Source organism: Siniperca chuatsi, linkage group LG8 (genome assembly GCF_020085105.1).
Source record: "Siniperca chuatsi isolate FFG_IHB_CAS linkage group LG8, ASM2008510v1, whole genome shotgun sequence".
NCBI classification, from domain to species: domain Eukaryota; kingdom Metazoa; phylum Chordata; class Actinopteri; order Centrarchiformes; family Sinipercidae; genus Siniperca; species Siniperca chuatsi.
The window spans coordinates 8,887,589-8,901,090 of record NC_058049.1 but is presented as its reverse complement, the minus strand read 5'-3'; the positions used below and the strand labels follow the sequence as shown (position 1 = coordinate 8,901,090).

Genomic DNA, 13,502 nt, shown 5'->3' with positions numbered 1-13,502 from the left:
CCACCGTCATCTATCCTTTGCTTTTACTTTAATTTGCTCGGCTCTATGTATTCAACCCCCCTCCTCACCACCATTCATCCCTCCATCCATGAACCCAACAACCCCGGAACCTACACTCCTCCCTCCGTCCTTCCTTACTTCACTCTGATCCATCCATCCCTCTGTCTCTCCTCCCCCTCTCTTCTTTTGCGGAGGAGCAGATGGATGGATTGCAGATGAAAAGATACAAAGGGCAGATATTTAGAAGTATCTTCTTGTTTTTTTTATCTCAACCGGGAAGGATGAGTGGCATTTACACTGTTACACAAACACACTCAGACAGGTGGACACATACACAAATACATGGATGAAAATATGCAACCAAACACACACACACAACACACACACAACACACACAGAGCTAGTTACTTTCTGCTCTCCAGACACTAGAAGATGAAAGCATATCACTCCACCTTAATCTTCACCTCCTTGTCCCCTTCCCCATCTCATCTCTCTTCCACTAGATCCCTCCATCCCTAATGCTTTTCTTCTTTGACTTTTCTTTTTTCTCCCCCTCTTTTCCGAACATCCATCTTCTCCATTTTTCATGTTCTCTCCATTCATAATAAATTTTTTCTCCCTCTAGTGCCCTCTTGTCTCCTCTCATCTCTGATTCCCCTTCACCTTTTCTCTTCTCACACACCATCTGTCCATTGCTAATCTATTTCTTCTACCTGTTTTCTTTTATAAACCTTTTAAATCTCCTTTTCTTCTTCTTTACATAGCCCCGGTGTCTGTTCTGCACACTGCAGCACCTGTTATATCAGTCATGTCAGCTTTTAACCCTGAGGAAGGTGGTTCCCAAAACAGGAGCTGGGTTGCCTCTGTAGGGCGACAGAAATTACATCAGGGCTTCAGGAGCAACACATTCTTTGGTTTGTTTTTATATATGCATGTTTGTGTGACTGTGTGAGTAGAATCTGAAAAATGTATTTACTATAGTACACCACAAGTGCACCTCAATATGAAGCTGCATTTCAAAAAGCAGCAGGTCAAGGCTCAATTGCTATAACTTTAAACAAGATGTGAGTGTGAAAAATAGACATTAAAAAGTTTACTGTACATTGAGCATCATTGTCTTATCACAGAAAAAAAGTGTTGTGTCCTCTAACTTGCACTACCACAAGAGCTTGCAAACCAAACCAAACTGCAAAATATTTATGAACAGGAAAAACCAAAATACTGTAACTGTCGTTGTTTGATCAGTATACTCCTATTTTGAAATTTGCTGTGCGCTGGAGGTAGCACTGATGTGCACAACAGGATCATAGACAGCAGTTGGTGGCACAGTACAGCAAACACATTTTTCACGTATTTTTACCTGATATTGACCAACTGCTGGTGGTTAACAGTTGGTATGAGTTCAGTTTGGACTCAAGACTGTAAATACCAAACAACTCAGTGCCCACAGACCAGGTTTGGCTCGAAACACAATTATTTCGGCCCCCCAAAGGCTTCCAAAGACTGATGAGATGTTTTGATCTGTTTTGATACAATGCGGTTATATTTTAAAGGTGATTTAGAGGTAAGATGTTTATGGCCTTGCCATACCGCACTTGATTAATTGAACACAATTTGCAAAGATTGCTAGGATCATCGATGTGGAGCACTAAACAAGTGTTCTATTTTATAACAGTACATAAGAATAGTCTGATAAGGATGTGTGCTCTTGCTAAAAGCCATGTTTGGGATCTAGATTTCTTTTTTCTTTTTTGGCTAATTGTTAGCTGTGGGTGTGAGCATCTGTTAAATGACTGGACTTTAAAAGATAGTGAGTCTGGGGATCATAACCAACATATGGCTGTGCCATGTTTGTGTTTTATGTAATTAAAAGGCATGTTTTTTTTAGGGAAGCAAACTGGCACATAGTCTGATCAGCCATATGGAGACACATGGCACTGCCAAAGTTGACTGTAGTTATTAAAGCAATTATATTTTCAGTCGTGGTCTTTTTCACACTGAATATGAAGTATAGGGATAAGGGTGAGCTATTCTAGAGAACAAACAGGTCTATTAAGGTTTGTCTAATTTGATTCATCCGTGTTATTTTATTCATTCAAGTAGTACAGCCCAGTATCTAGTAATTCTGTAAATATTGGACAATTCCACTCCTCACAATGTATGTTTAATTCTGACATTCAGTACCAATGCAGGAAGTAGACTGAAGTTCACGTCCTGCAATTATTGTTCACTATCTTTCCCTGACCTTAAATTAGGGTTAAGTTAAGTGTTCTGTGTTTCAATTGCCTAACCTTTACTGTACCTTAACCATAGTTTATTTGGCATAACCTTGAGCTTTCCTCAACCTAAACTATACCTTAGTGAGGAAAGGTATAGGAAATATATTTCCATGAGGAAATATTGTAGACAGCGAGAATTTCAAAAATGTTCAAAAACAGCAGTGGTGCTAAAAATGACCTATGTTCATGTTTTCCTGACAAATCATCTTGTGGAAATAATGGCTGTCTACTCTAAGTTGCAAAGGTGGAAGTAACTTGCCATTATTATAGCTTCCCCAAACCTCTTAGGGAAGACTGGTTGGGATACTGTGGTTCGCATCCTGCCATCTACCAACAATCAATGTTGGTTTCTTTTAACCATGACCATGAGTTTCCCCTAACCAAGGAGTTTTAGATGACTAAAATTTAACCAAACCTTAACCATACAATGAAATCAGAAAATGCTCATGTGTATCATTTTTGTAATGGTCGTATGGATCGTTTTGGAAGGCACTGAAAAAACTACCTATTTTATTGGTTGGTGAGAACTTGTAAGATGTCCACAAATAAAGACACCCACATGACTAAAAATTGAAAGTTGAAGACCTCAACATCTAGACTACATTGTCTCTCAATGTCCACCATATTACCAGTGACATTCATGACTTCTTGATATGAGGCTGGGGGATTCCCACCACTCTGTAGAGCTGACAAGGACTGTCAGACAAGTGATGAAATGTCTTCAACTCTTCAACTGTACGTAACTCTACAGGGTTGTGTTTTGATAATTTAGAGAACATATCATCACTGTGCTCCTGAAACCTCACATCTGTAATTTTCCTAGAATCGAGAATAACTGGTGGATTTATATTGGTGGCCATGTACTTCATCTTCCATACTTATCCACAGTAAATGATTCCATCATCTGTGATATGATTGGATTCCTCTGACAGCTTTGTTCACCAACCACTCTGATTAGCAGTGACATGATTGGTATCAATCTGGATGAGGGTGTACTTTGTGTGTCTGTGTGAATGTGTGTGTACCATCATGTTGCATTCATAGTCCTTGTGTGTGTGTGTGTGTTTGTGTGTGTGTGTGCTTTTATGTGTTCAGATCACGGATGTTTGTTAGAGGGCATAGACCGGGGGTCCAAAATTTAATTTCAATCCATATAATTAGTTAGTGTGTTTAATCATGTCTATCACAAGGCCTATTGGCAGACTGATTCAATGCTTCCCTCTGCTACCATCTGGAGCAGAGGGGTGCACACACACACACACACACACACACACACATATAAACACACACAAAGCAGCCCTGCCACTCCATGAATCCATCAATGAGCAACCACTACTGGCTGAGTAATTAATGAAATTGACAGAGGAAGGGAAGGAGGATATACTAGCATTTCAATCCAATGCATATCAACAAATAATGCTTCATCAAATTTGAAAATTAAGGTAAACAGCACATTTTTTGACTGGAAATTACAAAAACTGTTTCCCATTAGCCTGACACAAAAAAAAAATCTTGATAAAGAAATTACACAATGAATAGTGATGGAGACATATTGGAAACACATTGGATGTGCTGTGGCTTTTTTATCATATAACTACTACTATCATTTTGTTTTAATGCCATTGTGAGGGAAATGGCAACAGAAATCAACTTTCCAAAAGCCTATTTCAGATTTATATGCTAGAAATAAATAGAACTTTCTAGAAACAGAAATTTGTCTGTGACATCCAAAACCATTTGTAATCACTGTTGAAAAATGAATACATTTTATAATGCTATGGTTAAGGTTTGGTTAGGTTTAGGCACAAAAACGACTTAGGTTAGGTTTAAGGAAAGATCCACTTGCACAAAATACTAATGCTGTTGTTTTTCTTGGGAGGACAGTGTCGAAAAACATTTGGTGACCAAAACTTCCCTTCAAATATTCATTGTTGCTGTACATATGCATAAACTTTGAGTCTGCTCACATTTCTAAGTCATGTCACTAAGATCTCTTCACCACACCCTACTTTCTGTCATTTTTTGGTCTATCAAGTAAACCTATCACTTTGTCTCTTGTTATTATTGCTAGTCAGAGTGCATGTTTAGATAGAAACATACCAAGAAAAATGAGCAATGTGCAGATGAGCAAATAAAAAAAGTCCCTGGGGTGAATGGGTTGAAGAGAAAAACAGAAAGGGGGAATAAATAAAAGGTATGACAAAGGGAAAATGAACAACAGAGGGAGAAAGGAGACTACAGAACTGGTGAAAGGATTCAAAGAAAATGTACAGAGGAGTGAATGATGGGAAAAAATAAAAGGAAGGGCTAAGGAATAAGAACAAATGTTGCAACCTGCAGAACTGCTGATGTAGGATTAATGCGGACGGGATGGACATCTGAAATGGCTGCCACTGCATGTCTCCTTCATGCAGTAATTGACAATTTGTACAATACAGGGTAGGCTTTGACTTGCAAATGATGAGTCTGCTTTTAGTGATATTCAAGGGTACAGGAAGCCATGTCATGTTTTTCACATAACTATAAGTCCACCTCTGTTTGCTATATTCCAGACTGAGATTGGTTCATGCTGTCAAGGTCTCCAAGTGGCTTTTCATCCAGGTCCAACTTTTTTGCATATCACATTAGACACACTGAATATAAACTTTTGCTTTAAGTGGATTTATAACTTTTTATCTCTGTTAGCAAGGAAATGAACAGTGAAAAGAGATGGAAACACATTTGTTTAATGTTAAAGTTCATGTCAAACCTGGCAACCCTGCAAAACTTTAAACATTTTATTTGACACTTTGTGGGAAAACATGTAGAAGTATATGTGGTGTCTCTGTCTATAGCTAAAACTACACCAAAACTGAATCACAAATCCTATCACTGTGATTACAAATGCAACTATTAGGGGAATGCTGTCTAGCTAAATATGCTATAACTCAGAAAGAGCTATTGACATTTTCTCCTTCCTGTCTCAGTTGGTCACAACCTTTAATGAATTAGCCACAACCTGCCATTTAAGCAAGAGCGTAGGGGGTTGGTGTAGTGCAAAGAATGATGGGAATCTGAGTAAACAATTTCAGGAAGCTGTCTATTGTGTCTTCTGTCTTCTCCCCCATTATTCCTTACATATTGGTGCAAGGCACAGTATGCTTGAAAGGGGAAGAAATTAATCTTTTTTTGTATATTTTTTCAAACACACTCTTACTAGATATATGACCGGCTCTAGTTGTCCATTGTTGGAATTGTGGTAAAATAAAAACAACTGAAGGCAAACATCTGCAATGACTGACACACAACAGTGCAGGTCAGAAACTTGTGTGTGTGTGTGTGTGTGTGTGTGTGCGCGCGTGTGTGTACGCAGCCGACACAATGTTCTCACCTCTCTCTAAGGCGCTGTAGTCATAATTCAAACAAACGGCCATCCTGCACTGCATTGTGGGTAGGGAAGCGTGAAGCGTGGAGGCGTTTTACGAGGGAGAAAAGAAAGGAGAGGATGACAGGAAGGAGAAAGGTAAAGAAGTAAAGCCATGGGGTGGGTTCTTTTTTGTTCTTACACTGATATACTGTATGGTTGTATTGTTTGAAGAAATTACATATTACCTTCACATTTTTCCAAACCACCCGAAGGTACCACTATATCAGCATGTAGATGTTGAGCATGGGTGGACCCAGTGGAAAGAATGAATTAAATTTTATCACAATAGAGAGCGAGAAGGCAGGCAGATGGAAAACAAGGTACAATATGAGGACGTGATGGCTACAGAAGATAAAAAACGTGTCTGTGTGGGCACTGAGGTGTAATGTGAGGGCATATGAAACAGCTGTACCTTATCTGATGCATTCATGCTTCTCTGTAATCCAACTACAGCTATATGCCTCCCAACATGAGTGATATGTTGTTATATAAGCGTGACTACAACTGTACACATACAGTATCTGTGGATGATGACATTTATGTCTGCTTCTGCATAAAGTATTTCAGTAGCTAACTACTGACTATTGTAGTATAACTTTTGTATAGGTCTCAAGGAAATAGGTTTAATAAAATAAAATAGTAGTCTGACAGAATCTCATCATATTATGATGTATCAAATGTATCTAAATGTCAGATGTAAGTTTATTCCACTTTTGTTGTTGGCTGTAACCAGTGTGCTAGTGCCATTTGAACCTAGTCTATGGTGTGTTAGTGTATGGCACTCAAGGCTGACAGTTCAAGGAAGGAGAGGGATGTGTCATTTTTAACATCATCACCTGTATAGTTAACTTTTTTAATGATTGTTCACTAGTTTTTAATCTCTCCTTTTATTTGATTTTTATTGTTTTGTGAATATATTTAGCATTTTTACATTGCATTTAAGTGTGTGAATTAATTGTCTGTCGTGATTTTATGTTGTTATGTTTGCAAACCAGCTTGCCTCAAATTGCCTGAAATTGTACCCCGAGGGATGAATACATTTTGAATTGAATGAGTTGTGACACCACCCATTAAAGCAAGGTCTTTGAAACACGTGAAACAATGTTGTGAGTTGTGATTTTTTGTACTTCAATGAACTCACCAATGTCCTTGGAAAAATGCCACAAGAGGGTAAATGTTAAAGTTGAACATTCTAGCTATAACTGCTTGGCTGTGAGAATGTTGCTTTTAGACAGAACATTTTTTTAAACATATCTTTATATCTTTGAAACAATCCTAACAATGATTGAAGCTGTTTAGGAGCTACTTTTGTACTTTCTCTCTTAATTTTCGATTTGTCACTTCCTGTGAGCAGAGGGAACTTGCTACCAGTGATCACACTTAACCAAGATTACTTGGAAAAATTGGACGATTCTATGGCGCCTTGTTTTTCAGAAGGGATGAGACACTTTTCACTGCTGCATCCTGACTTTGTTATAAGCTCAGGAGCAGCAAAGAAAGCAGAGGTGTTACATGCCAAAGAAGCCACGTTGTTGGAAATCCATGTGGTTAACATGATGACTTTCCTGGCAAGGCCAGACAAGACACGACCAGACATGACATGATGAGACAAGATTAGATTATAGAAAATCTGATTAGATAAGATTAGATATGATAAGATAAGCATCCAGAATATGACATACTGTAGATAAAACCATAAAACAGAAAGTATTACAGGAATTTTGGCACATTGCTTTCTATCCATTCTAACTCTACATTTACCTCTATCATCTGTAGTTTGACTGGGAATGACAGGACCAGCAGTCAGCACAATGTATAGGGGAGCACACACGTACACACACAAACACCTACGCACAGATGTATGGCATATACCTGTCTCCTTAGGTTAGCAGAAGCCTACAGTAATCAAATTTGCCAGGTTCTTGGCAGTTTCAGCAAAGCAGTCAATCTGATAGCAGGGTCGAACGGGTCCGTTAATATGTGTGTGTGTGTGTGAAGTGCAATAAATGGCATACGATACGATCCTAGTCACTAGGCAGCATAAAAGGGAACAACCGAGAGAGAGAGATAGAGACCCTGCCCTCATAGAAACAGAATGAGTGAGACAGAAAGGGAGAGAGAGGCAAAGAGGCAGTGAGAGAGACAGAGGAGAAAGTGAGAGCAAGGGGAGAGAGAGACAAAGTGAGAGGGAGAGAGAGACATATGAGAAAATCAATGCTGTGTCCACCAGGGACAGAATGTCATGACATTTTTTTTACTCTGTGGTATAATGGGGGGTTGGAGCCTTTTACTGCAGGAGTCACCTTGTCTAATGGAGGGAGGGATGGAGGGATGGAGGGGGGTGAAAAAGGAAAACGAAGGAAATAGTGAGGAAAGAGAGGGAGAGAGAATTTAAGGGAGGTGGCTAGTTGGAGGGAGCTGGGAATGGAGGGATGATGACAATGGAGGAGCGGAGGGAATATGGGGACTAGGGATGGAGTGAATGATAGAGGGTGGAATGGATGAAGAGCAGAATAAAAGGGAAGAAAGAGGGATTGAGGAAAAAAGATCAAGAGGGAAAGAGGAAGGAAAGACAAAAGATTGACGGACAGATAACGGTATAAGAGAAACAAGGAAGAACAATGGATGACGGCGAGTAAAATTATTGGTGGGAAGGATGGAGGATGAAGATGTGATGACAGATGAAGGGAGAGAGCAAGAGGTGATGGAGGACAGAGAAAAGAGGAAAGGGAAAGTGATGCAATTAGAGGGGGGAAGGAAAACATGGAGGGAGGAAAAAAGGAGGAGGAGAAAGTGTAAGGAAGTAGCACTGACAAGAGGAGAAACTAGAGAAAGAGGAGGAGGAAGAAATGAATGATCTTTATATGCCTGAGCCACTCCTAATTTTGGCAGAAAGAAAGTAAAATGATTCACTTTGTAGGTCAAAGCAATTTAGTGCAAAGCATTTTAACGGGGGAAGAGACAATTTTACCGTCAAATTTGATTGATATGACTTTATAGCTTTGGCAGAAAATGAAGAGCTGTGTTAGAAGAGAGAGTCTGGTGTTAAAAAGGTAAGGGCAGGGTGCAGCATTTTAGAGTGGAATATGTCCTATGTGCAACGTCTGGAAACTCATTGAATTTCACTTACTGTACATTGGAGCTGCTCAGTGGGGCAACCATAGGAGACTGTGGTTATAATGGGCAGCTCTCAGGTGTAAATGTATGTTAATGTATAGGATGTGATGCAGGGATTTACCGAAAAAGAGCTTTCATGCTCTGCAAACCTTCCCTGGATAAAATACATTATATCAACATGCAAGGTGCTGTAACATTGCAAGATGTGATTTGCTCTGCAGTTGGTTGTTTTCTGGCACTGAAATTCAACTGGTTGTGAAATTTGACTTGAGTGGGTCTAAGGTAAAAGAGGTAAGGTGGTTCATAGCGTTTAGTTTGGATTTGGTCTGATGTGAGAAGGGAGAGTGGATTAGATGATCAGAGGCCAACCTGAACTCAAAGGTTTGGAGCACAGCCATGAGAACTGACACTCGCTCACTTACATACACACAAACACACACGCACACCAGTACAGAGCACAGAGTACAGGCACTTTCAGGTCCATTTAACTTAAGAGTAATAATCTCCTGTGGACTTTGGCGGCCATATTGAACTTACATCACACTTGGGAAACTAACCAGAAGAGCACATTTGCCTGTAGCCTAACTCTGAATTACTGATCTGTAGCAAGATGCATATTTATCAAATCACAGATTGCCCAATGAAAAAGTGCTAGAAACACATAGATCTTAACAATTCAATTCAACACATTAGTTCACATTTTAAGGTAATATGTGTATTTGGCTGATGTACTGGAAATAAATTCAAGTAGCTGTTGAATTGTCTCTGTGAGTGCTCCCTAAGCTTAGCTTAGCTGTGTTTTTGCTAGTGGGGTGAAATATTGTGATGACTGTGCCAACCCAAACCTGGGCCCAGAATTCCTAGTCTCTGTTGGTAAGAATCTATCTGAATTACTTTTGTATTGAGAAAACACTAGTTTGATGACAAAAATAACATAAAACTCCTTTGGAAAAATGACTACTAAACTAATCTCTAAAGTAACTTATAGTTACAAACAATCTTATCAAGGTTGGCTGCAAATTAGCGGCACTTGTCAGATATACAAAGCTAATAAGAATTTTTGTGGTTGGGAAAACAATCTCACCACGAGGTTCATTTGGTAGCTGTTCAGGAGCTTTTGATCATATCACATGATCATCAGCAGATGTTCAGATTCATTCAGTTCATTCTTGAAATTGTAAACAGCAGCTAAGAAAACAGTTTCACAGAAAGTTCTACTTGATGATGGTCTTCATTGGCAGAATGGAATGAAATAAATTGTGATTTATTTTCATCTAGCACTTGTCTGGTGCATAAATATGACAGATACAATTGGCATGCAATCAATTATGACCCATCTTTGCATCAGTGATTGCAATGATGATTTATTTACTTCTACGTTAAAATCCATTTTGGGAACTTTTTATCTTATTTTATTTACCCAATGTACCTACAGTCTTCCCACACATGGCATATGTGCTTCACATTACAACAAAATCACTTCTAGAGACAATCTGTGTATTAAGATCCCAATCATCCCCTTACACTGTCTCCCTCTCTCTTTTTCTCTTGGTCTCATTTAGCCAAAGAATACGGTTTGTTTGTTTTTTCCTGTCAGTCAACAGCTATAGTAGTGAAATAAGGCTTGGGGAGCATCCAGAAGGATGGGTTATTATCTTTTTGCATCTTGTAATTATTATGTTCTGCTCTCTTTTTCTATCTATTTCTCCCTTCCTTCACTCTGTCATGTCACTCATGGCTGATGAAACACAAAAGCAAACTTTAATTTACACAGAGAAGATTTGTTGAGCAAATCTGCTTTTTTCAGCATTATCCAGCTTTAGTGTCCAATATTGTTACAAACCTGAACTGCCCTACACAATCACAATTAGCACCTGGTCAATGTACTTAAAAACTATTCTATTGTGTTCTATTTTATTCTACTCTTTCTAATCCTATATCGAACTCTCACGCATTGAGGACACTGTTTAGCCCCAAGAGTCTGTCTAGTAGTTTCCTATGCAGGCCAGATTGATCAGCCATTATTGATGAGAAGCATTGATTAGGCAGCATATTGATCACACTATTGGTGATTAGGACATCATGAATAAATGACAGGGGGGTATTGAGCGCTTGACATGAGGACAAAACCTCTCTGGACAGCAAGAGAAGAGAGGGAGAGGAAGAGGAAGATGAGAATATGGGAATATAGGGGGAGGGGGAAAAAGTAAAGTAGAAGGTGTAAGGAGGAAAAGGGAGGAGGACAGGGAGAAGTGATGAAAAGCTTAATGCTAAATAGAGTGAGGAGATGCAGGGAAGATGGAAAAAACAGACAAATCATGAGGAACTGGAAAATGTGTAAAGGTGTTTCATTTATAAGCACTTAGTACAACTTAATCTAAACCATATTTGTGACACATAAATAAGTTTTGATGGCATATCTAGGAATAACACTCCAATCCAATTCTTTGTGATAAAATCTACAATATGAACACCATATATACAGGTTGTGTTTTATTTTGAAATGTATTATAATTAACATACAGTTTCTCCCTTTGTCTCCCTTACATAGCTTTAATGTTGAAACATAATCTTATTCCACACTGACTGACAGTATAACACAAACCTACAGTATATATTGTGCTAACACTGAGTGAAATATTTAAACCACAGAGCATATCATACACAGCCTAAAAACTCAGCCTGACATATGTGGAATGTCTGAAAACTTTAGGATCTCTACCAGAATTTAAAATAAAGCTACTGGATGATTTCAACAGCATGAGTCTGTATTAACGGAGCTGCAGCAGCAATTGGGATAAACTTTTGTGTGAGATAAAGATAAAAATTGGGCTCAATAACACAGAAAACAGAAAGGAAAAGATGGAGGTGCAGGAAAACAAGATGGGTGAGATGGGAGAAAGAAAGCTGGAGGAAAGGAAGGGAGTAATTGTGCTTACAGGTTCTTGACACTTGTGATTCCTCTGAAAGCTTTCCTTGGAACCGCCTGAATCTGGTTCTCACTGAGGTCTCTGGAGAAAGAGGGAGGGAGGGAGAAAAGAGAGACATTAGTTGAGGTATTCCAAGCACTCAACGATATATGGAGTCAAATGATAAACAAAACCACAAACATTTGATCTATGCCACACACACACACACACACACACACACACACACACACACACACACACACAGAGCCAATTACAGTACAAAGGCACAGAAGGAGAAAGAGATGGAGAGAGGGAGAGAAGGATGATATGACATTTATGATCAGTGGAACAATTTGGCCCAAAGAGCTTCAAAGACAAATGGAACAATCAGAAATACTGCTGGCATGAGTCCATCTACTGCCTTGAAGTGTGTGTGTGTGCGTGTGTGTGTGTGTGTGTGTGTGTGTGATTAATAGAGAGGCAGTGACGGGTAAAGAACGAGGAAAGAGGAAGAGAGAATCAGAATAAAAGAGTGTGCGTCTGTTGAATGTGTGCGTTTCGTATGTTTTTAATGTAAAACATTTTTTTCTAACTTTAAGCTCTCCAACAGCGCAGCGTTGCTCTGGCAGAAAAGTGAAGCAATCGCATCTATTCTGAGAAACCCGAGAACACACACACACACATTTTAATACCACCATCAAGCAACATGTTCATTTTATTCTTCCTCTTAGTAATGACTCTTTTACTCTTTGTCTTTAACACACACACACACACACACACACACACACACACACACACACACACACACACACTGAACAACGGGCACGCAAGTTTTGCTTTTTCCTTTTTCTTCCTCCATAATGAATACCGATATGAGCCAAATGATTTTTGACATGACACAACGGTCTGGCCTTAACTCTATTAGTGTTGTTTGTTGGGGAGAAGGCCTGGCAGGCAAACCGGGTTCCGAAAGCACAATGTAATTAGAGAGAGAGAGAGAAAGAGGGGTATGAAATATCAGACAAGCTAATCACCCTATATTCCTGCCAGTCAGGCCTGAGTTGGATACACACAGACTCGCATACTGAACACACATGTGCTAACAAAGCCAATCAGCAGCAGCACACAAATACATGACCACGCATGTTAGACAGTCAACACACACAACAGAGCAGCCCTCTGCCTGGACTTTTCTGTTTGACCTTGACACACACACACACACAGCAGCCAACCTCTCTATGGAGAAAGGTAATTATGTACCAACCATATTCATAACATTTTCCTGTCACGCAGTTAAGAAACGCTGCCTCTCACTGGTCAGTTTTCACGGACAGACAATCACACACACGCACACGCCTGCCCACGCACATATACCTTGGAATAGACCTACTCACACATGCAGTAACACATACATACTGTATATGCTTAAGCCGTCTAATTTACACTCACGCACACATTCATGTACACAGGAGGAAAATTGGTTGTGCATTATTCCAGAACCAATCAACTTTTATTAGGGCTGTGAATGTTAATTGGCGAGCCGTGCTCGGAAAACAGAAAACTCATTTCCTCAAACTAACAAGGTTTCATCGTTTTGGACGTTTCCCTTTCAGCCCTGTGTTTTCTGGCTCATTCCTTTTGTTTGACAAGAGATGAGCGTTCCCCGTTTTCTCTCCCCAGGCCTTGATGGGAAAAGTATGTGCCTGGCATTGTATACTCTTTAGGCGAAGAAAATATGTGCTTTTATGTGCAATTTTGCTCAGTGCTGGTATTGTGATATTTTAATGTGCA

At 39.4% G+C, this 13,502-nt stretch overlaps 1 protein-coding gene across 2 annotated transcripts in view; it reads right to left on the bottom strand.

Annotated features, from left to right (window-relative positions):
* slit3 (slit homolog 3 (Drosophila)) overlaps positions 1–13,502 on the bottom strand; it is a 252,796-nt gene that overhangs the window by 104,099 nt on the left and 135,195 nt on the right. For both annotated transcript variants that reach the window (XM_044204612.1, XM_044204611.1), the window contains exon 5: positions 11,742–11,813. In XM_044204612.1, coding sequence (XP_044060547.1) covers positions 11,742–11,813 — 72 coding nt within the window. The remainder of the gene's footprint in view (positions 1–11,741; positions 11,814–13,502) is intronic.